Source organism: Lithobates pipiens, unplaced genomic scaffold, assembly GCF_037356315.1.
Source record: "Lithobates pipiens isolate NorthernLeopardFrog02 unplaced genomic scaffold, aLitPip1_a1.2 Scaffold_8, whole genome shotgun sequence".
Lineage (NCBI taxonomy): Eukaryota > Metazoa > Chordata > Amphibia > Anura > Ranidae > Lithobates > Lithobates pipiens.
This window is the reverse complement of record NW_027507903.1, coordinates 167,550,310-167,574,199: the sequence shown is the minus strand read 5'-3', so window position 1 is coordinate 167,574,199 and position 23,890 is coordinate 167,550,310. Positions and strand designations below refer to the sequence as shown.

At 43.2% G+C, this 23,890-nt stretch overlaps 1 protein-coding gene across 1 annotated transcript in view; it reads right to left on the bottom strand.

Annotated features, from left to right (window-relative positions):
- Positions 1 to 23,890, bottom strand: part of LOC143962002 (cadherin-related family member 4-like) — a 147,096-nt gene that overhangs the window by 57,159 nt on the left and 66,047 nt on the right. The window contains exons 7-9 of the mRNA XM_077471346.1: positions 9,146 to 9,325; positions 1,647 to 1,738; positions 583 to 693 (exon numbers count right to left, since the gene is read on the bottom strand). Of these exons, the coding sequence (XP_077327472.1) occupies positions 583 to 693; positions 1,647 to 1,738; positions 9,146 to 9,325 (383 nt within the window). The remainder of the gene's footprint in view (positions 1 to 582; positions 694 to 1,646; positions 1,739 to 9,145; positions 9,326 to 23,890) is intronic.

The following is a 23,890-nucleotide window of genomic DNA, read 5'->3' as shown; positions in this document are numbered from 1 at the left end:
TATTTCTTATTTTTTTTGCAGTGTTAGCATATAATTCAAAATTCAAAGAAAATCAATCTTACATCCTTCCTAATTCACCAGGTACCAGTTATGAACTTTTACCTGGGTCGATTACTTTTTCTCTACACTGACCCACTTGTCCCAAAGGACAGGTGGATGATTTAAAGGTCCAACCCTTTCATTCAGAGCGTGTTTCATTCTTAGAACAATATAATAATACAGTGTTTTGGGGATTTTTTTTTACCTAAAATTACCATTTTAACATGCATGTTGAAAGTAAATACATTTTTGGACGTTTTTCTTTGAGGAAATATGATGCTAGGGGATGTTAAAATAGGAATGTGATTGTCCATCAAAACAGATATAAAATTACACCTTACTAAGCAGGAAAAGATTAATTTTTACCCTGAATTGTTCATTGCTGGGAAGAAATAGTGAAGAAATAGTACTTGGCTTACTAACTTGTTAAATGTTAAATTTAAAGATGAATTTTCCATGTAAAGCAAATTTTATAATTGGTCTAAACTGTGTTTTAAAAAAGCACAATCATTTACTAAACACAACATATTGTGTATTTTTTACCTTTGGGTCTGATTCATAATCCAAATGTTTTCCAGTGGTAGAAATAATGCCAGAATCTTCATTTAGGGTAAAAAAAGTATCTGCTTCAAGGGATGATTGTGAAATTTTAAACTAAAGAGAGAAAAAAAAAACATTTGGTAGCACTTGGAACATTAATTTACTGAAATAAAGCAAAATGCAGTAAATTATTGTCAAACGTGTTCATAATTCATGCTTCCCAACATATAAAAACACATTATACCCCAGCAGTGCAAGTAAAAAATTTTAGAACAAATTCTAAAGCCAGAAAGGTAACTCTATAAGGCTGTTTTCACACTGGGGTGGCCGGTTTGTCAGAGATAAAGCACTGCTAGTTTTAGGTTAAAAGCGCCCGTGTTGTGGTGCTTCCAAAGTGATTTTCAGGTGCTTCGGAAGCGTCCCACTGCCGATTCATTCCAATGGGCAGGGGGCCCCTAAGATGCTGCTTGCAGGAATTTTTTTTCCCGTCCTACAAGCGTACCGCCCCAGTGTGAAAGCACTCGGGCTTTCACACTGGGGAGTCATGGGAGGCAGTTTTCAGGTACTTTACAGGTGATATGTTTAGCGCTAAAATGCCTGAAAACTGCCTCAGTGTAAAAATAGCCTAAGTAAAATTTAAAATACAATTCACAAAATATTCCCTTATGCAATGTGTCAGTAAATATTAATATAAATACCAAAAAGATATCCAAATTAATTGAATGTACATCGTAATGTGCAGTATTTTTCATTATACATATAGGCTATGTATATCAGTGGTTGACATAAACACTATGTTCATTTTAGTAAGCAAGGGTATCAGGGTATGCAGGGGAATAAAAGCCTGATTACATGTCATATAACCACAGTATGTTGTGAGACAGAAGCTGACTGTATGTCTATTGCCTACATCCAATAGATTCTAACGCCATGTACAGTAAATGTACATTTTACTATATAAATTTTAATCTCTATTTTAATGCATGGATTTGCAAAGGTTACAGCTATCTGTACATGTCCATGTTGTCTATATTGTTTCTTTAATACTAATAAGAGAAAACACATACTTTGACATTATCTCCTTCATCTGGATCCTTAGCAAGGATGGTATATAGAGTTGTGAAAATGGGAAATGTTTCAGGCACCGATAAAGAGATTCCTTAAAAAGTAATAAAAAATATGTTCATTAATATGTAAAAATGCAATAAATACATAAATACACATTTAATTGTATGGGCAGAGGATGCATTTTATCTGTAAAATGTTCATAGGTTTTTAATATAAGTTGGTGAAAAATTGCCACTAAATTCCATTGAAATCAAATTTGTCCAATGTTCTTTGATAGAGCTGGGTTGAACACCAGAACTCTCAAATATGTCTCAAACATTGCAAAAGTTCGGACCTGAACCGCAAACCCAATTAAAGTCTATAGGACTCAACGGTGAAAAATCAAAAGTCCCCATTTTGAAGGCTTATATGCAAATTATTGGCTCTAAAAAGGATAATTTTGAAGGAGCAGAGATTTTAACAATGCTCAAAGTGGAACAAAGAAAATGAAACATTCCTTTCCTTTAAATATAGTGCGGGGGGGGGGGGGGGGGGCATTTTAGAGAACTCAGAAAAAGATTAGAGATTTTTGGATACATTCTGCTGTCTCTCTGGAAGACTTTGAATAGAAAAAACTAAGTTTTGCACTATAGTGAGCAAGCCTTATATGAAAAAGCCAAATTATAGTACACTCAGGCCAAGATTAAAAATGTTTTTAGATAAAGTCTGGTGTCTCTTTCGCAGACTTTGGATAGAAGTAACAGGTGTGGAAAAATTGGGCCTTGGGTGTTGGTGGTGGCTTCACACCATAACTCTTGACAGTTATCCTTGGCCAAGCAGGATTGGATTCTGCAGTTAAAAATGATGTCACAAAGGGGTGGAAAAATTGGGCCTTGGGTGTTGGTGGTGCCTCCACACTGTAACCCTATCGATGTACTGCTAATGAAAGCAAGAACTGGCCTTGCTGTAAAAAAATCTAATTATATGCATCTGTCAAACAGGTGCGGAAAAATTGGTCTTTGGGTGTTGGTGGTGCTTTCACACCATAACCCTATAGAGGTACTCTTGATGAAAGCAAGAATTAGCCTTGCTGTAACAAATTGAAATTGTATGCCCTGGTCAAACAAGTGCATACAAATTGGTCATTGTGTTAATTGTGCCCATAAAACCTATACCAAAAAATATTTAAACATAAAATCAACACCCACAAAGCTAGGCAGCCTAGACAGTCTTGCAGAGATTCAAGATCCCAAAAACACTTAAACAGTGACATTGGCATCAGGAGCTTGATAGCTGCTGCTAATCTAGGACTGATTCATTTTGACAAAATGTCAGCCGGTCTGTGGACACCTTTTTTTATCTGTCACAAAACCTCTGGCAGCACTGAATGCCTGTTCGGAAAGCATGCTGGATGCAGGGCAGCACAGCAGCTCAATTGCATACCGGGCAAGTTCTGGCCAGTGGTCTATTCTCATTACCCAGTAACTCAGTGGATTATCTACTGGAAAGCTCTCCATGTCTGTTTTCTCCCCTAGATAATCATACACCATATGATGCAGATTCTGTCAATGGGATCTTGAAGCTGACAGCCCTGGGTGCCGTGGACTAAAATTTTTTGAAATGCATCACTTAGGCAGCCCCCTTCTCCACCGCTCCTCCTTTGACCACCAGAAGCCTCAAAACTACCTTTTCCACAAGACTGAAACCTACCAGAGTCTAAAAAGGTGTCTTCAAGATATTTCATCCTGTGCTCCCGCTGCCAGGACAGGGTGATTTCTGATACTTTCCTCTTGTAACCGTGGTTAAGGAGGATTGCCAACCACGTATGATCATTTCTTCTTGATGTCACAAATTATTGGCTCCTTTCACAGGCTTTGAAGAAAAAGGCAGCCCATTCACCGCATGTTTCTGGAATCCTCAAGGTCACTGAGGACCACAGTATCTGAAACTGCCTCCCAGCCACGTACTACTCCCAAGATTTCTGGAGACTGAAAACCATCTCTTAAGGTTTGACATATGTCTTGTTCTGCTTCAATGCCTCCAAAACTGCCAGAATCTTTCTCCTCCTTCTCCCTCTCCTATTGTGTTTTCTGTGACATTGCAAGGATGGTGGGCCTTGAGAAGAAAGGAAGTCCTCCTGTTCCTCCCGCTGCTCTGTGGTGAGTGCCCTGTATAAAATGCCATGCAGAGTATGCTCCAGCAGGAACACAAGAGGTATTGTGTCACTGATGCCTGCATTGTCACGGCTCACCATCCTTGTTGCCTCCTCAAAGGGTGACAGTACTGTGCAAGCATCCTTTATCAGTAGCCATTGGTATGGGGTAAAAAAAGCAGAGCTCCCATGAGCCTATCCTTGTGCTGTACTCACACAGATACTCATTGATGGCCCTCAGCTGCATGTGCAGCTATTGCAGCATTACCAAAGTCAAGTTCCACCTGGTGGGCATTTCACAAATCAAGCGGTTTATGGGCAGGTGGAATTCACACTGAATTTCAGCCAACAGAACACTGGCTGTTTATGACTACCTGAAATGGCTACAGAATCTTATGGCCTGCCTTAGAAGATCTTGCAACCCTGGGTACCTGTTTAAGAAAAGCTGCACCACCAAATTGAGGACATGTCACATAGTTACATAGTAGGTGAGGTTGAGGAAAGTCCATCAAGTCCAACCTTCTGTATGTGTGTGATTATATGTCAGTAAGACATTGTATATCCCTGTATGTTGCAGTCATTCAGGTGCTTATCTAATAGTTTTTTTAAACTATCGATGCTCACCGCTAAGACCACCGCCTGTGGAAGGGAATTCCACATCCTTGCCGCTCTTACAGTAAAGAACCCTCTACGTAGTTTAAGATTAAACCTATCCCTATTGTGCGGTCACCAGTACGGAATTCATAAATTGAATGATTACATTAAACCTCATTTGTCATGTAGTTGCCCACCCCATTAATTTGTTCAGAGCTTTTTACAAGGTTTCCACATCCTACGGAGAAGTTATTGCCCTGCTTAGCTTGATATTGTCTGCAAATACAGAGATTGAACTGTTTACCCCATCCTCCAGGTCATTCATGAACAAAATAAATAGGATTGGTCCCAGCACAGAATCCTGGGGGACCCCACTACCCACCTCTGACCATTCCGAGTACATTTATCACCACCCTCTAAACTCGCCCTTGTAGCCAGTTTTCAATCCGTGTACGCACCTTATGGTCCATGCCAATGGACCTTATTTTGTACAGTAAACGTTTATGGGGAACTGTGTCAAATGCTTTGAAAAATCCAGATATACCATGCCTACGGGCCCTACTTTATCTAGATGGCAACTCACCTCCTCACAGAAGGTTAATAGATTGGTTTGGCAAGAACAATTCTTTATGAATCCATGCTGATTACTGCTAATGAAACCGTTCTTGTTACTAAAATCTTGTATATAGTCCCTTATAATCCACTCCAAGAGCTTGTATACTATTGATGTTAGGCTAAATGGTCTGTAATTCCCAGGGATGTATTTTGGGCCCTTTTTAAATATAGGTGCTACATTGGCTTTTCTCCAATCACCTGGTACCATTCCAGTCAGTAGACTGTCAGTAAAAATTAGGAACAATGGTCTGGCAATTACTTACCATATTTATTGGCATATAACACGCAAGTTTTTCCCTTAAAGGCAGGGTGAAATTGCGGGTGCATGTTATACGCCGACCCTCTGCAGTTCTGAGCCTCTGGGTGGCTTTCAGCCACCTTCGGCTCTTCTCATGGCTTCTGGCTGCCCTCGGCCATTCTCGGCGGCCGAAAGCTGCCGAGAACGGCCGAAGGCTGGCGAGAAGAGCCGAGAAATACCTCGTGCCGCCGAGATAAACAGGACATCCGGCTCTGTATCTCGGTGGCGGCATTTAAAAAAAAAGGCAAATAAAACAAGGCTGCAATGGTGGACAAGGCAAATAAAACAAGGCTGCAATGGTGGACAAGGCTGCATGACAAGGCTGCAATGGTGGACAAGGCTGCATGACAAAGCTGCAAATGACACTGACAAGGCTGCAATGGTGGACAAGGCTGCATATGACACTGACAAGGCTGCAATGATATGGACAAGGCTACATGACAAGGCTGCATATGACACTGACAAGGCTGCAATGATGGACAAGGCTGCAGATGGACACTGATAAGGCTGCATTGATGGGCATTTAAATGTAAGTATTTTTTTTCCTCAAACTTCCCTTCTAAACGTTTTTTTCCTTAAAATTCCCTCCTAAACTTGGGGTGCATGTTATACGCCGATGCGTGTTATACGCCAATAAATATGGTAACTGAGTTCCCTAAGTACCCTTGGATGCAAGCCATCTGGTTCCAGTGATTTATTCATGTTAAGTTTCCCAAGTCTAATTTTAATTCTGTCCTCTGTTAATCATGGAGATGCTTCCTGTGATGTGTCATAAGGATAAACACTGCAGTTACTGAAGGCCCCTGATTCCCTTGTGAAGACTGAGGAGAAGAATAAATTCATTACCTTTGCCATCTCCCCATCCTTTGTAACCAGATGTCATTCTTTATGGGGCCAATATGGTCTATACTCTCTTTTTTTACTGTTTACTTACTTAAAGAGGAAGTAAACCCTGATGAGTTTACTTCCTCTTTCATTCCCTGCAAAGGCAAAGCATAATGGACTACTATGCATCGCATAGTAGTCCATTATGTGTCACTTTCCTGACACAGGAGCCAGCGAAGTCACCGCTGTCCCCTGTAGTCCGCCGCATCCATCTTCTTGGTGGGGTCTCGCAGCTCCGCCGCTGTCATTTGGCGAAGCCGCGATGGCGTCACTCCCGCGCATGCGCACGGGAGCCGACGCACGCGGCAGCTCCGTCGTTGAGAATGCCGCGCTCAGTGCGCCTGCGCGCCGCTGTCTACGGCACATGCACCGTAGACAGCGGTGCCTGTTTTCGGGTAAATATCTCCTAAACCATATAGGTTTAGGAGATATTTCTTGGACCTACATGTAAGCCTTATTCTAGGCTTACCTGTAGGTCAAAGTGGTTTGTAAGGGTTTACAACCACTTTAAAGAGTTTCTTTGGATTTTTTTGCGCTCCTCCGCGTTCTATCTTAGCCGCCCTAATTGCATCCTTACATTTCTTGTTGCATTCTTTTTTAAAGTTTGAATGCTGATGATGATCCCTCAACCTTATATTTTTTGAAGGCCTTCTCTTTTGCTTTTATATGCATTTGTAAATTGGGGTTAAGCCATCCAGGACTGTTGCTTGCTCTTTTAAATGTATTACCAAATGGGATGCTTTGGCTAATACCCTTATTTAATATGCTCTTAAAGCAAACCCATCTCTCCTCCATATTCTTTGTTCCTAAGATTTTATCCCAATTCATGCCTTCTAACAAGGTTCATAGTTTAGGGACGTTGGCGCTATTGAAATTCAGTGTCTTTGCATTCCCCTTATATTTCCTATTTGTGTGATTTATACTGAAGCCAATTGACCTGTGATTGTTGTTTCCTAAATTGCCCCGTATTTCCACATCCATGATCAGGTCTGTATCATTGGTAATTAGTAGATCCAGTAATGCTTTATTTCTAGTTGGTGCATCTACCATCTGAACCAGGAAATTGTCCTGCAAGACATTTAGGAGCTGGCAAGCCTTAGACTAATACGTGGTTCCCTCCGCCCAGTCTATGTCTGGATAATTAAAATCCCCCATTATGATAACAATTCCCATCCTTGATACTAATCCAACTTGTGATAGGAGATCCGTCTCCCCCTCCTCCCCCAGGTTAGGGGGCCTATAGCATACTCCCAGTAATATTTTCCCCTTAGCTTCATCCCGTTGGGGCTCCTCCCATATGAATTCCTCCTCCTCCCTAACTCTCTTAGTGAAGTATCTCTATTTCACCCATCTTGTCCAACAGGCTCCTGGCATTGGGGAACATGCCTCGTAATTTAAACTGGTCACATACCACCAGGAAATACCACCAGGTTTGCCCTAACTCTTCTCCACCTGGAGAGAGCGCAGTTCACCCCTTGCCCCCTGAAGTGCTTCCACCATGGCTGAAGGAAACACTACAACTGAGACCATGGTGGAAGTGTCCAGGCTTTAAATCAATGACTGCAGTGTTTCCTGAGAAGTGGGTGGAGCTGCGCTCTCTCCAGGTGCTGTCCTGAAAGACGAGGTAAGAAATAAGGCATTTTCTGCTGGCTTGAAAGGAGGATTTTAGAAACATTAATATCCTATGTTAACCACTTACAGACCGGACCATTTTGCTGGTCAAAGACCAGACCACTTTTTGCAATTCGGCACTGCGTCGCTTTAACTGACTAATGCGCGGTCGTGCGACGTGGCTCCCAAACAAAATTGACATCCTTTTTTTCCCACAAATAGAGCTTTCTTTTGGTGGTATTTGATCACCCCTGCGGTTTTTATTTTTTGCGCTATAAACAAAAATAGAGCGACAATTTTGAAAAAAACGCATTAATTTTTACTTTTTGTTATAATAAATATCCCCCAAAAATATATAAAAAAAAATTTTTTCCCTCAGTTTAGGCCGATACGTATTCTTCTACATATTTTTGGTAAAAAAAATCACAATAAGTGATTATTGATTGGTTTGCGCAAAAGTTATAGCATTTACAAAATAGGGATAGTTTTATAGCATTTTTATTAATCATTTTTTATTATTTTTTTTTTACTAGTAATGGCGGCGATCAGCGATTTTTATTGTGACTGCGACATTGTGGGGGACCCATCGGACATTTTTGACACATTTTTGGGACCATTGTCATTTATACAGTAATCACTGCGATATAAATGCAGTGATTCCTGTGTAAATGACACTGGCAGTGAAGGGGTTAACCAGGGGGTGGCAGTGTAGGGGTTAAGTGTTCCTAGGGGTGTGTTACTAACTGTGGGGGGGTTGGGCTTTCATTTAGTGAACACTGATCTCTGCTCCAATCACATGGAGCAGAGATCAGTGTTACTAGTTGCTAGGCAGAATGGAGAAATGCTGTTTACACGCCCACGGCGATCGAGTCCGCGGGTCCCGCGACCGGACTCACGGGGGTCCCGACCAGCGCGGGAGCGTGCCGCCGGTGGCGCGCTTCCGATGGCAGGGCAGCATTGAAGATTGGACGTACCTGTACGCCAATATGCCTGCCCGTGCCATTCTGTCGACGTACATCGGCGTGCGCTGGTCGGGAACCGGTTAATTAAAATATACTTTATATACCATTCAAGGCAAATGTTTCATCACGGGCTCCACTGTAAAACACTGAGAAAATTTACACTGAGGAAATGAATTACTATATTTAGGGCCGCAGCACTTTTCTCATTTATTGAACAGTAGCATGGATGCGCTTTTTCAGCTAAGACATGTCAAAAGTAATGCATGCTACTATTCAGTTAATAAGAAACCTTGCAGCCCTAAAGGCCGTGCCTCCTTTTCTGACTTCTATGCATCTTTTTTTTTTATGAGTTTTAAAACTCTTTGGTCAGTTTCCACTCATATATAGGTTAATTGGGTTTACCTGTTACAGTAGAAATAGCAGGGTCACATTCTGGTGGCTCATCCTCATTAGTAACATGTATTTCAAATGAATATAGGGCTCTGTTTGTACCATCAGTGGCAACAACGGTTAAAGCATATGCGTTGTGGATGTCAGGATTGTCATAATCCAGAGGTTGGCGTAGTGTTAATGCACCAGTATCTGAAAAAAGACACACATAGAAGTTATGTTAGGACACAATATTATACAGTATATATATATTTATTATATTGTCATATGGGAGCCCAGGATCACCACCAGACCCTTGTAAAAATGACAGTCTTTATATGTGAAATAGTCCAAAACAAAATAGCTTTCTTCAGAAAAATTAACACAAGACAATCCATAACCCTGGTTCAATGGCACAAAACGAGATAATGGCACCCCACCACCATATATGTCCCACTCTGGGATTTTGGGGTATTCCATCCACTTCATGGGTCCCAGAGAGAAGTTTCTCATAGTTCAGCAACTGTGGCTCAATCCTAAACTAAATCAGCTTGTTCACTCAGGTGTGACCAGCTCCCTCTCTCACTGCCAGGTGACAACTGTTTTCTCTTTCTTGCATGTGACTTAACCCTTGCATGACCCCTACAGTCACTGTAATCAGTTTGTAGTTTTTTTCCACCCAAAACTCTTCAAACCTCTAAAATTTCTGGGTCCCTAATGAGGACTTAAATCTAGAGAGGACTGAAAATCAGTTCTCTTCTTTCTAGCTGGACTATACCCCCCCAAAAAAAACTTCACCCTTAGTGACAAAAAAAACCCCTAAGTATTCAACATTTCCTCCTCATAGTCTCCCTTGAAGGGACCACAACCTAAATAATGGGTAAATACACCTGCCATCCAGGACCTGTCCATGGCATCCTATACAATATAAAAAAAAAAAAATATATATATATATATATATATATATATATATATATATATATATATATATACAGTATATAGTAAAAGTCTTGTTTGTTAACTAGAAAAGCCTGTTTGTTAACTAGAACAACCCTAAACAAGACTACAGTCCAAAAGTAACAAGATATAAATAAATAGCCCACTAAAAGATAAAACAACAAAACCATATTTTTCTGCAATATTCAACTTAAAGCCAATGCTTGAGTTTTCTCAGGCATACTTGACAGCAGTACTGCAAAATGCTCTGTCTTACATGTCACTGGCTGGGACATAGACAGAAAACAAACATATGCCCCATACACATGGTCGGATTTTCAGACGGAAAATGTGTGATTGTATCATGTCGTAGGAAAATCTGACCATGTGTGGGCTCCATCTGACTTTTTCCTTCGGAATTTCCAATGCACAAAGTTTGAGGATCTAAAATTTTCCAACAACAAAATCCGATCGCGTAAATTCCGATCATGTGTAGCCTAGTCTGATGCACAAAGTGCCACGCATGCTCAGAATAAATTACAAGACAGAAGCGCTCGGTCTGGTAAAACTAGCATTCGTAATGGATATAGCACATTCATCATGCTGCAATGTTAAAAATTGTTTAATGCAGCACATTCTCTTTTTCTTTATAATGCTAGAAGAATGAAGTTGTTTTGCTGCTCATATTCACACAGACTTCTCACAAAATTATTTCTCCTGATTTCATGAGATTATTCATGAGATCATATCGTCAGATCTTCCGAATAATTATTTAAGTTTTATTTTTTTAATATTTTAAATTATTTTGTGCTTTTTTTTTTAATCAAGATCTCCATTTTTGGGGTGGTTAGCTCCATAATTTTTTTTGTGGGTTTTGTGTGTCAAGTTTCCACAACACCATTATTATATTTTTTTAAACCTCAAGGAGTTTGGTTGGTGTCCCTTGTTAATTTCGCATTGTATTATGGAAATGTACCTGCCTACTCACAAATAAACTGTGCTTTTTGAAGTAATAAAACTCATTGGCAAGTATTTCTGAAAAATAAATATACCTTTATTAGGTGGTCATAAGAAAATAAAGAGCAAGGCAACGCTGACGAAACTGGTGAAATTAGCGAAGCCTTTGTACCCAGGGCACACATCAACTATTTAAAGGCAAAATTGGTGGCCGGAGGAGTCCATATATAATGAAGTACAATCTGGTCCAGAAGTTCAAGAGATCAGGAACAGCAACAGATGATATCTATGCCCACAGGCTGTGGTCATATAACAGCCTGCATCTTTTGTCAGACCAGACTGAACCCAGGCCATAACAATCTTGTCTTCCTTAGACACTTCCTTCCAGGCTGTGGCTCTGCTGTTGTAGTTGTGGCAGGAGGTGGAGGAGGAGGAAGGCGATGGTCGACCTCCTGGCTGCCACTTGCCACAGCTTCCTCCTGGCTGAGGTTTTCCTGTGTATTTAAATGGGACATAGTTTTAGTTTTTTGTTCATCAATCACACAATTTTCAGCTCATGACTGTTGCAAGTTGAATGTTAATAAATAGAACATACTATCATTCTGAGCCCAGCATTTTTCCTTCTTGTCCCAAACATTTTTTGTCTCTACTGTCTATTGATATGTAAAACACTTTGTTAAATCAGAACTTACTGATCAATAATAACATATAGTTAACATCATTAAATGTACTACAAGAAATATGTTGAACAATGCTCTACCTGACTCAAGCTGGGCTCCTCCACATGTTGCTGCCTGGAAGGCCCAGGTTGGACATCGGAAGCCTCAGCTGGGGGGGAAGGAAACCTTGAAGGAAGAGTGGAGAATGCTGGCATGGGTTCCCTCTGGTCTGCCAGAAAATGTAGCCTGTCATAGTACCACAGCCTGGGTACATAAACGTCATCTGCAGCTCCTGATCTCAGGGAAACCTGGACCTTCCTGCACTCCCTCAGATATGTACTCCTCATGATCCCAATTTTGGCCTTAAAATAGGTGATGTCTGCCGTGGGGACCATCGGCTTCACAAAAGCAAGCAGTTTCTCCAGCGCTGCCTTCCTCTTTCTTAGGTCCTTATGAAAGGGGTGGTTCACCTGCCACAGGCAAGGCAGCTCCCTGAACAGATCAATGAAGAGGAGGACAAATTCATGGTCTTTGAAGGGATCCATATTCTCTGCAAGACACAACACAAGACAAACCCTAATGTCAGGCTAAACTCTTCTAATCTTGTCCCAATATAAGCCTCAATCTAGAAGCAGTATAGGGCCGTGAAGTACCAAGTAAATATTGTACATTCCTTCGAACGATCGGCGCTTCCGCTTCTCCTTCCTCTGCTCACAGTTCGTACATACAACACACGCGTTACGTTTTATATACAGTGCTCATGCGTGAAACTCCGCCCGCCCCTTATGTTCTTTCTAGTCTATTCCCCGCCCCTTGTCTTTTGGCACAGTCAGGAGAGAACATGGCGGAGACACAGCATGTGCATGCCAATTACAGCAACAATGAGGACGAGGAAAGCCCAGAGCCAGAAATGTCCCGATCCCAGAGGAGAAGATTTTAAGGCCTCAAATATGTCTTTTGTAGAGATGTTGGAGATGATGGACATATTGAAGAGGAACGACTATGATGGGAAGTATTGACCTTACCCAAACCCAAATATCAGAAAGGTCAAGATCATGACTAAAGTTGTGAAGAGTCTGCACAAGAATTTTGGGGTACGACGATCCAAGGATCAACTGAGGAAACGCTGGTCAGACCTGATACTGAGGGAGCACATCAGTACAGAAAAAGATCAAGCGAGTTCTTCAAAAAAGTAAATAGTTGTTCTGTGTTCATATTATTATTAGTAACTTGCATACTCCTTCATGTGCTTTTCTTTACTGTTGTGCAGTTTAAAATGGCTACTTTCATGTTCATGGGTTCAATCATTCGCTTGCCCACTTAAAATACCATGTTTTGGGAAGTTGCAGTTAACTACATTTATTCAGGCCTATTTCTAGTCAAAGAAATAATTGTGTAGATGTGTTTGTAACTAGAATGAAATGCAAACTTGATTCAGTGTAAAGAAGAGGACACTTAGTAGCTGTTTACACATATGGACTCATGAGCACTAGTGTGGGACACCATGACACCCTTTTTATTAGGGTGTTCCACACACGTGTTCCAGTGGATACTATAGGGGTGTCTCCATCTGTGAAACTTGCACAAAACAGGTAAGTATTCCAGCTTTAGAAAGTCTCAAAAATAATGTTTTCAGCTTTGAACTCTGCAAAAAAAGACAATTGTATGACATTTCCAAGTAATTTTTCATATTCCTATTTCTGCCCTCAAATATCGGTGTGCTAAGTATTCCTTTTTTACATTCTCATAGGGGAGAGAAGACTCGGGAAGTCTGAGGACACCAGGGACGCCACACCTCCCAAAGAAGGGGAAATACCAAAAGCACAAGCAGAGGAGGAGGAGGAAGGAGAGGTTGTTGAAATTGGTGAAATTGTCACCACAATAGGTGAGTGTCTGAGACCACAGCTTCAGGTAATAGATGTATGCCTGCATTTTTATAATACATGTTGTGTTTTTTGTTTATTTTTAGGTGATGTGGATGTTGTCGAAGAAGAATCGCATTTTACGTGTGAAAGTGCCCAGATCTTCATTGGGGAGATAATGGGGTGCAATCGCGATTTAGATAATCTCAAGAAAAACATCAATGAGTTTCAACAAAGAATTAAAAATATCATTGATGTTTTAGGGAGAATCTGAAACACACAAAACTAGCATTGATTTTATCTTTTAAAAAACAGTTTTATATTTTGACAAAAGCCAAATTTGGAAGATGCACACAGTGCGTCAACATGTGCCATCTCCCATCATGGGGTATCAATGTACGTGTTTTGTGGGTGCAACCCCTTCCTCGCTACTAAAGTGGCTGAGATGAAGCAGTTGCACCCCCAAAACATGTACATTGATCAACCATGATGGGAGATAGCACATGTTGACATTAGGCATGGGATCAGGAGGAAAATGGCCAGTTTGAATCACAATTTGTGTGCATCTTCCAAATTTGGCTTTTACAGGGGTGACACCCCATCTGATGAAGGCAATATCAACACAGTTTGGACATACTCATGTCTGAAATTGTCTTCACTTTTCAAAGTTGGACTTTGTAAGTTCCTCAGTTCTGTATGTTATGCTTTGAAACATGCCTGTTTGTTAAAAAATGGCTAGTTATATTAATGTTACCAAAAATAATGCTATACAACAAATACTGTATGTTGGTTTGTTGTAAAACCCTTTTAGAAACGCACATGTGCTTTGAGTAAAAAGATTTATTATCATCAACAATGGGTGGCTTCCTTTTTTAATGTGCAAAAGCAGTTTTTGTAGTAAAGTTGTTGTTTTCTGTGACAATGGGTGTTATTTACTAAAGGAAAATCCACTTTGCACTCCAAGTGCAGTTTCAAGCGTACTTTTGCAGTGCACTGTTAGTGCATAGTGGATTGGCCTTTAGTAAATAACACCCACAGTGCTTTTTAATTTGCCCCAATCATGCCATTTTAATAACTTCACACATTTTTGTCATGATGCTGAAAATGAGGAATATTTTTGTCAGTAATGGACTACATACATTAACAACAAAAACAAGGTGTGTGTGTAGCAGACCCACAACATAATAATATTATCTGAAGAAGAAACTGTCACCTCATCTCACCCAGAAATTTTGTTTGCACTGTTGAAGAAAAAGCCCCCAAAAAAACAACCTAGGAGACACCTAAAACAAACCCAAGCAGTAGATTAAAACAAATATTATTGCAGTTTGAAAGATAAATTAAATAAAAAAATGCCTCCCAGACATTGTCTGGCATATCAATGGTCCTCCTACCTGCAAAGTACTCGATGTATCGGTTTATGACCTCGCGGGCCCTTTGGGGGGCCAAGCCAGGATGGCCAGCTTCAAGTGCCGTCAGGTTGGCAAGTTCAGGAAAGTCTGCCTCAGGCCCAACTGAGGCCACATAGTTAGGTGAGTATTTTTTTTCTTAATTTTGCAAAATGCAGCACGAAAGCACTATATGGTTCAGTTTATATTCCGCCATGTGGATCAGTGTCAAAAATAGGCCCGGCTGGCCATTATCCCAAAAGCGTTCTCCACCACTCTTCTGGCTATGGCCAACCGGTAATTAAAAACCCTCTGGTCCGGGGTGAGGGTCTTCATCGGGAATGGCAGCATAAGATGGTCCTCCAACGCAAATGCTTCATCCGTGATGAAGATAAAGGGGAGCCCTTCCACATTTTCCTTTGGAGGTGGCAAGCCCAAACTGTCACTCTGGAGACGCCAGTAGAACTCAGTCTGCTCAATCACTCCACCATCCAACATCCAGCCATTTTTCCCCACGTCCTCATAGAGGAACTTGTAGGTAGCTGACACCACCGCCAACATCACAATACTATTATACCCCTTGTAATTATAATAGTAGGACCCTGAGTTGGGGGGTGGGATGATGCGGACATGTTTCCCATCAATTGCACCTCCACAATTGGGAAAGTGGGAGGCCACAGTTTTCCATTCCTGTGGCGTTGAAGGAAACTGTGGAATCAAACAAGAATTTTTTTTTTTTAATTTTGCACATCAACATTGCAATCAGATTAGACACAAATGTTTTTGGCCAACATAAGTATAACATTTTTAGAAATTAGTATTTAAAGACAAAAGTATAAGGTCCACTTATCAGATTCCTCACCCCATCTAATTGCCCATAGTAAAAATGTAGGGGGAGGGTGTGTTTTGGACAGGACTCCACTTCATTGAGAGCTGAATGCATAAATAATGTGTGTTAACTTTGGCCAGCCCCCCCTTACATACACTATTGGCAGCCCACTGGACAGGTAAGCAGTGTCATAATTAAAAAAATCAAAATACAAACTGAACAAATGGAAGCACATTTTTACATTCTGCTATTACCTATTGTCAGGTACTCACCAGGGGCCGAAGTGCTGAGAGCGGCTTCCCTTGCAACTGGGTGCACAGTACCCCTGAGGGTGGAACAGCGGGTACAGGGCACGAAGGGGCACGGATTGCCAGCAGGTGACTGGTATGCAGGAAGTCTTCTGAGGGAAGAGATGCCCGTGCAGATGGCCTTGGGATGTACTTGAAGAGAACGCCTGGCAGGGGTTCTAACACCTGACTTGTGTGAAGGTCTGGAAGAGGGCTTGTGCAGGAACAGGCCGAGGGTCAAACACAAGTAATCAGTCCGGGAGCCAGCAAGGCTGAATGTAGAGGATAATCCAGAGGCAGGCTGAGGGTCAAACACATGTAATCAGTCCGGGAGCTAGCAAGGCTAAATGCGGAAGACAGAGGGTATTCCAGAGGCAGGCCGAGGGCCAAACACATGTAATCAGTCCGGGAGCCAGCAAGGCTAAGAGCAGGAAGTCCGTTAAACAAGCCAGGGATCAGGTCAGGAGAGAATCAGAGTAGTCTTCAGGCAGTCTGGGTCACAACAGGAAGTGGCAAACAGGAACAGGAAGCAGAGGAACACAGGTGAGCTGAGGAGACAAACCAGCAAAGACACAGAGCAAATGGTTGCCTTTTATGGGCCTGCCAGAGTGATCAGGTGATGTGCAAACCTGCCGTATCGTGCACCCGTGTGCGCCTCTGCGCTGGTCTACCACGCAGGCGCACAGGGAAGCACCGACGTTGAAGTCTGTTGATCCTCTGACACCTATCAAGATAATAATATGAGAAACTAACTTTAAACAGTAGAATTTGAAAGTATTCAGGCAGGCCCTTCTTGCACTACATGCTTTGGTGAATTCATCCATAAACCTGACCACAAAAGAGGTAGGTATAATGTGTATGGGTTGCCAAAGTCAGCAGATAGAGGATTGGTGGCTTAGCGGTTGGGGGGAGGGGGGTTCCAAATGAGTTTGGCCCACCAAAAAAAAACCTCTGTGTCAGGAACCATGAAACAGACAGAGACAGAAGTACAATCAAAGCACACTTGTGTATTAATAAAAATAAAAAGGTAAATAGAAAAAAGCATAGTCAAGCATAGCCAGAGTCCAGTAGCCAGATCGGGTAGTCAGCCAGTCCAAAGTTCATAAACCAGATTGGGTAATCAGCCAGTCCAGACGTCAGGGATCCAAGGAGAGCAACTGCAAGCTGGATAGAAGCCAGGAGGGATGTCAGCAAGCCAGTTTTGAAACAAACAGCAGGAGATGGTTTCTAGTGATGTGACCAACGTGAAGGCAAAGGAAAGAGTGAGCTGGAAGGCTTTAAATAGGCAGGTCAGGCGAGCATCATCGGGAACAGCTGGTACTGTGGAAAGAGAAGAGAGCTGGTAATTAGCCGACAGCTGAGCGGCCAGCCCAGAGGAGGAAGGGCTAAGCCAGCCCTGACACTCTGGCACTCTGCATGCATTTAAGGACAAACATAACATTTGTACACATTTTAGGGAGTGTTTAGGGGAAAGCAAAAAAAAAAATGGAGCTGACAAAATACATTGCTAAATGACTAGGCTATAGGTGTATATGGGCCCAGAAGAGCATGCTGGGGAGGTTAGTGAAGGCAAATATGCATGAAGACAAAAAGGAACTTTAAAAGCTTCCAGCATGCATGAGGACAAAGGGGCACAGCATATTACAGCATATTACAATCATGATAATTAGGGAATGATGAAAGGAATACATTACATTAGCAAACATTAAATACATAGAATGTGATGTTAAAGGATAAAACTTACCTTAATATAGTCCTTCTGCACGAATAATGGCAGAACAGGTCTCTGGAATAATGATCCCCAGAGCCTGGGGGGAGATGCCTGTGGAGAACTTGAGGTCCTGCAGGCTTCTCCCTGCCCCCAAGTACCACAATGTGGCAACTAGCCTCTGCTCCCGAGTGATGGCTTGCCTCATGCAGTATCCTGCCTGCTAATATAAGGGTTCAGCAAAGCCAACAGATAGAGAAAAACGGGGTCCGTCATCTGGAGATAAATCCTGAAATCATCAGGATTATTCTCCTGGATCTCACGAAGCAAAGGCATGTGCGAGAATTGGTCACGCTGGAGCAACCAATTCTTGCTTCATGAACTCCTCCTCGCCCTGTTCATGGACTGGGCTTGTGTCAAAGCTAAAAGCCCAACAACAAGCCCCTGCACAGCACAAACTCTACGAGTATGTATGCGCAATATGGCTTCAAAACGGTCGGCTGGTCAGAACGGACTAACAGAAAGCACTGAAAAACAGTAAGGCCTGAAAGAACAAACTGAAAATCAGCAACGAGCGGACAATAACGCACAAATATGGTACTATAAATAGCATGCAATGACAAACAAATGCGAACTGACTACATGCACTGATAAGCAGATACGAACCCGGAAGCACAAACTGAAGAGCAGTAACGATCTGAAGCACAAGTCTGAAAAGCGAGAATTGTCTGTAACCAAACTTCTACTAACACGCGATAAACACGAGATCAGCAGAAGGAGCCCAAAGGGTGGTGCACATGGTGCTGAACTTCACTTTTATAGTCCCATCATGCGCGTTGTACGTCACCGCGCTCTTGACGATCAGAAATTCCAACAACTTTGTGCGACCGTGTGTACGCAAGACAAGTTTGAGCCAACATCCGTCGGACAAAATCCGATGGATTTTGTTGTCGGAATGTCCAACCGCGTGTATGGGGCATTACACCTTCAGTTGGGAGCTTAGCATTCTATCTGCATGTCTTTTTTTTCACTGCCTATTGGAGCTTTTAATGTGTAGATGAGGGTAGAGGCATCATTAGAGCTGAAGAGTGCTGTCATAGGACAGCAATTCAGAAACTGCATACAGATCCTCACACTATTTGGCAACATTATAATCACTCATCTAGTGGCACAACCTCAAAAAGGATACAATTTTAGTCAGCATGGATACCAGAGTCATCACCTTTCATATCAATTAATCAATGGGAGGAAGGTTAAGCTGATCTATTATTTGTATTTTTTTCTTCATTGAGATTATTAAAGAATTTATATGTAGCAGCAAGATTGCAGTTATTTGGTTAATGCTTGTTTTCCTCATTTTTGTGCTGTACACTTTGCTCCTTTTCTTTTTAAAACTTGTTTCCCTTTATTACTAGAGCTTGACTTTACTGACTTTTGAGCTAAGTCCTGAAAAATACATTGCCCCATATGATATATAGGGATGAGCCGAACACCCCCAGGGTCGGTTTGCACCAGAACTTTTGAACGGACCGAAAATTCGTATGAACTTTAGAACCTCATTAAAGTCTATGGGACTCGAACGTTCGAAATCAAAAGTGCTAATTTTAATGGCTAATATGCAAGATATTGTCCTAAAAAGGGTTTGGGGACCCGGCTCCTGCCCCAGAGGACATCGATCAATGCCAAATGTTTTTTTTTTTTAAAACAGCCGGTTTTTAAGAAGCACTGATTTTAATGACGATTAAAGTGAAATATTCCTTTAAATATCGTGCCTGGGGTATCTATAGTATGCCTGTGAAGTGGCACGTGTTTCCCTTGTTTAGAACAGTCCCTGTACATAATGACATTTAACGGAAAAAAAGTAATGTCTGGTTCCGGCAATACGGATGAAAATCATTGAGAAAAATGGCATGGGTATCCCCCCTGCCCATTACCAGCCCCTTTGGGCCTTGTATGGATATTAAGGGGAACCCCGTACCCAAATTTTAAAAAGTAAAGCCGTGGGACCCTATATACTCAGAACAGCAGTATACAGCCGGTGCAAGACAGGGACTGTGTAGGTTTGTTGTGTTAAGTAGAATCTGTTTGTAATTTTGAACTGGTACATTTTTAAAGTGTAGCTCAAGTCAAAAAAATCAATTTTTAAGCTTTTTGGAAAACATAGGGAAGGGTTATCACCCCTGTTTTTTCATCTCCCTTCCTGTTGTCTCCTTTCGTTTGCAAGTAGGAGACGTTTGTAAGTTGGATGTTTTAAAGTAGGTGCCTGCCCTATATGCTCTGCATAAATGTGGGCCTAAGGTGTTGGTGTTACCACAACACTGTAAGCCCTCAAAGTGACTCTTGGTGGGCGCTGGATTGACCTGCTATGAACGATTATATCAAGAATTGTAACTACATGCCATTGTTGAACAGTGGTAAAAAAATTGCGTCTTTGGTGGTTGTGGTGGTGGTTGTGGTGGTGCTGGTGCCACAACAATATAAGTCCTCACAGTTACTCTCAGTTGGTGCAGGAACGGGCCCTGCTGTGAAATATTATATCAAGAATTGTAATTACATGCCATTGTTGAACAGGGGCTGAAAAATTGGGCTTTAGGCACTGGTGCTGGTGCCATGACACTGCAACCTCTCCCAGATACTCTAGTTGTAGTGCAGAAATGAGCCCTGCTGCAAAGCATTGCATTAAAAATTCTAATTACATGCCCCTGTTAAACAGGGGCTGAAAAATCGGGCCTTAGGCACTGGTGCTGGGGCCACGACACTGCAACGTCTCCCAGATACTCTAGTTGGAGTGCAAGAATAAGCCCTGCTGCAAAGCATTGCATCAAAAATTGTAATTACATGCCCCTGTTAAACAGGGGCTGAAAAATTGGGCCTTAGCCACTGGTGGCATCACCCAGAACCAAAAATGTTCTTCCAAGCTATCAGCAGGATCATTGAGGAGGAAGAGGATAGTCAGTCAACATAAGAGGACAGTCACTCAGCATCAGCATAGGCTTGAAGGGATGTGACATATCAAAAAAAATATTCAGTTACATCAGCTTCAGGTGCTTGGTAGCTGGTGGTGATCCAAGACTGATTCATCTTTATGAAGGTCAGTCGATAAACCAAGTCGATAGACAGGCGCACCCTGTGATCGGTTACAAAGCCTCCAGCTGAATGTGCGTTCCGAAAGAACGCTGGATGCAGGACAGGCCAGTAGCTCAATTGCATACTGTGCAAGCTCTGGCCAGTGATCCATCCTCAAGTCCCAGTAAGCCAGAGGATTTTCGGTGGGAAAGGTGTCCAAGTCTGACCTTGACCCTAGGTATTCCTGCACCATGTAAATCAGATGTTGGCGACGGTTGCTTGAACAGATCATAACTTGGGGACGCGGACTAAAAAATTGTCTGGAAGCATCGGTCACCTTCTCCACCACTCCTTCTGTGACTGTCCAAAGCCTCAGCAACACGTTGTCCAGGACCAGGAGTTTATAACCTCCCAGTCTCTGGGAACGCATTGCAAAGACCTTTCTGCAAGGCCTGCCAGAGATGTCTCATCCTCTGCTCCCTCTGCGACGGCAAGATAAGGTCTGCAACCTTACCCTTGTACCGTGGATCAAGGAGAGTGGCAAGCTAGTAATGGTCCCTGTACTTGATCCGAAGAATACGAGGATCCTTCCGCAGGCTTTGCAGGATCAGGGAGACCATGCAGCATAGGTTAACTGAGGCATTCGGTCCGGAGTCCTCTGGGTCACTAAAGACAAAATGATCCGCAGCTACCTCCTCCCAGCCATGTACAAGTCCACGGGTTTCTTGGGACTGTAAATCATTCCTAAAAGACTGCTGCTGATGCTGAGTGCCAGGCTCCATCTCCATGCTGACACAATCCTCCTCCTCCTTTTCCTGTGGGATGGGTGGGACAGCAGAAACACTGTCTGGATAAAGGGGGCCTTGAGAGGCAAGGAAGTCCTCCTCTTCCTGCCTCTGTTCTGCCTCAAGTGCCCTGTGCATTATTCCACAAAGCGTCTGCTCCAACAGGTGGACAAGAGGTACAGTGTCACTGATGCATGCACTGTCACTGCTCACCATCCTCATGGCCTCCTCAAATGGGGACAGGACAATGCATGTATTCCTGATCATGCCCCACAGGCGTGGTGAAAAAAAACGAGCTCCCCTGACCCTGTCCTGGTGCCGTAGTCGCACAGGTACTCATTGATGGCCCTCTGCTGCATCTACAGCTGCTGCAGCATGGCCAACATTGAGTTCCACCTGGTGGGAATGTCACATATAAGGCGGTTCTTGGGCAGGTTAAACTCCTTTTGGAGCTCAGTCAGCCGAGCACTGGCATTATATGATCGGCAGAAATGCACACAGACTTTCCTGGCCTGCCTCAGGACATCCTGTATGCCCGGGTACCTGCCCAAGAACCGCTGCACCACCAGGTTAAGGACATGAGCCACACAGGACACATGGGTGAGTTGTCCCTGTCGGAGGGCGGAGAGGAGGTTGGTGCCATTGTTGCAAACCACCATTCCTGGCTTATGCTGGCATGACATCAACCACCTCTCGGCCTGCCTCTGCAGAGCTGACAAAATATCTGCCCAGTGTGGCTCCTATCCCCCAAACAAACCAGCGCAAGCATGGCATGGCATCTTTTTGCCTGCGTACTTGTGTAGCCCCTTGAACACCTACGCAGCACCGCTGGTTCTGAGGACAAAGCACTGGAAGAGGCCATGGAGGAAGAAGAAGAGGAGGGGGTGGAGGAGAGAGGTGTGTCACAACCAATAGTAGCATTTTGGAGGCGTGGTGGCGGAACAACCTCCAACACTACTGCACCTTGTCCTGCATCCTTCCCAGCTGCCAGAAGACTGACCCAATGGGCCGTGAAAGATAGGTAAAGTCTCTGTCCATGCCTGCTGAACCATGAAACAGCGGTAATATGCACCTTACCGCTGACCGCCCTTTCCAGTGAGGCATGGACATTGCCTTCCACATGCTGGTAGAGAGACAGAATCGCCTTCTGTGAGAAAAAGAGGCATTTGGGAACCTGCCACTGAGGAATCGAGTCTACTAACTGAAAAGGCAGCAGTTGAAGTGCTAGCAATTTAGCCAAGCTAGCATTCAACCGCTGGGCATGTGGATGGCTGGGAGTGAACTTCTTTTGACGGTCCAGCAGCTGGGGGAGGGAAATTTGCCTGCTACAATCGGACATCGCTGTACTGCTAGCAGAGTGCCCGCAAGTACTTGGCTGTGAAACACCTAATTCTACACCTTCATTCCTCTCAGTGCAGGTTTCAGAGAAGACTGAAGGTCTAGTGGGGTTGGAGATCCCAGCTGATGAGGAGCAAGGAGAGGTCTGCTTTGTTCTTTGGTGTGGGTCTTTAAGGTACGCTTGCCAACGAGCTGCATGGCAGGTCAACATATGTCTGGTCAAGCATGTGGTGCCCAAGCGGCTGATGTTTTGGCCACGCAAGATATGATTGAGGCATATGTTGCCCACACCAAAGAACTTTTGGAATAATGCGCAGAGGCAGCGCCCTGCACAGGCGGAGCTCTGCGGTGTGATTCAGTCGCTGTGTTGCCCCTAAGCTGGCCCCCGGAGGGCATCCTGCCTTGTTGGAGATGTACCTCCTCCTCCTCTCTCCTATCAGGCACCCATGTGGAGTCAGTGACCTCATCACCCCCTCCCTCTTCATCACTGGAGCAAACCTGGCAGTATGCTGCAGCTGATGGAACATGACTGCCAGATCGCTCTCCTTCTTGAGCATCTCCTTTCTCTGCACTCACGCTACTGCCTTCCTCTAGCTGGGTATCATCATCAGAGCATTCAAAATGCTGGGCATCCTCCTGGAGCATGTACCCAACAGTGTGCTCAAACAGTTCGGGGGACTCCTCAGGAGGACATGGTGGGTCTAGGGAAGGAATGACTGATGACATTGAGACGAGGGAAGAGGACGCGTTGGCAGCTGCTTTGCTAGTACCCTGAGCCTGGGTAAGAGAGGATGAGGAGGATGAGGAGGGCTTGGTCATTCACTCTACCAAGTCTTCGGCATGATGCAGCTCAACACGTCCAGCTGCCGAAAATAAGGACAAGTGTTTCCCATGGCCACGTGCTGATGATAATGCACTGCATCCACGACCAGCACTGTTGTCTCTAGACACAGAGCCTGCTTG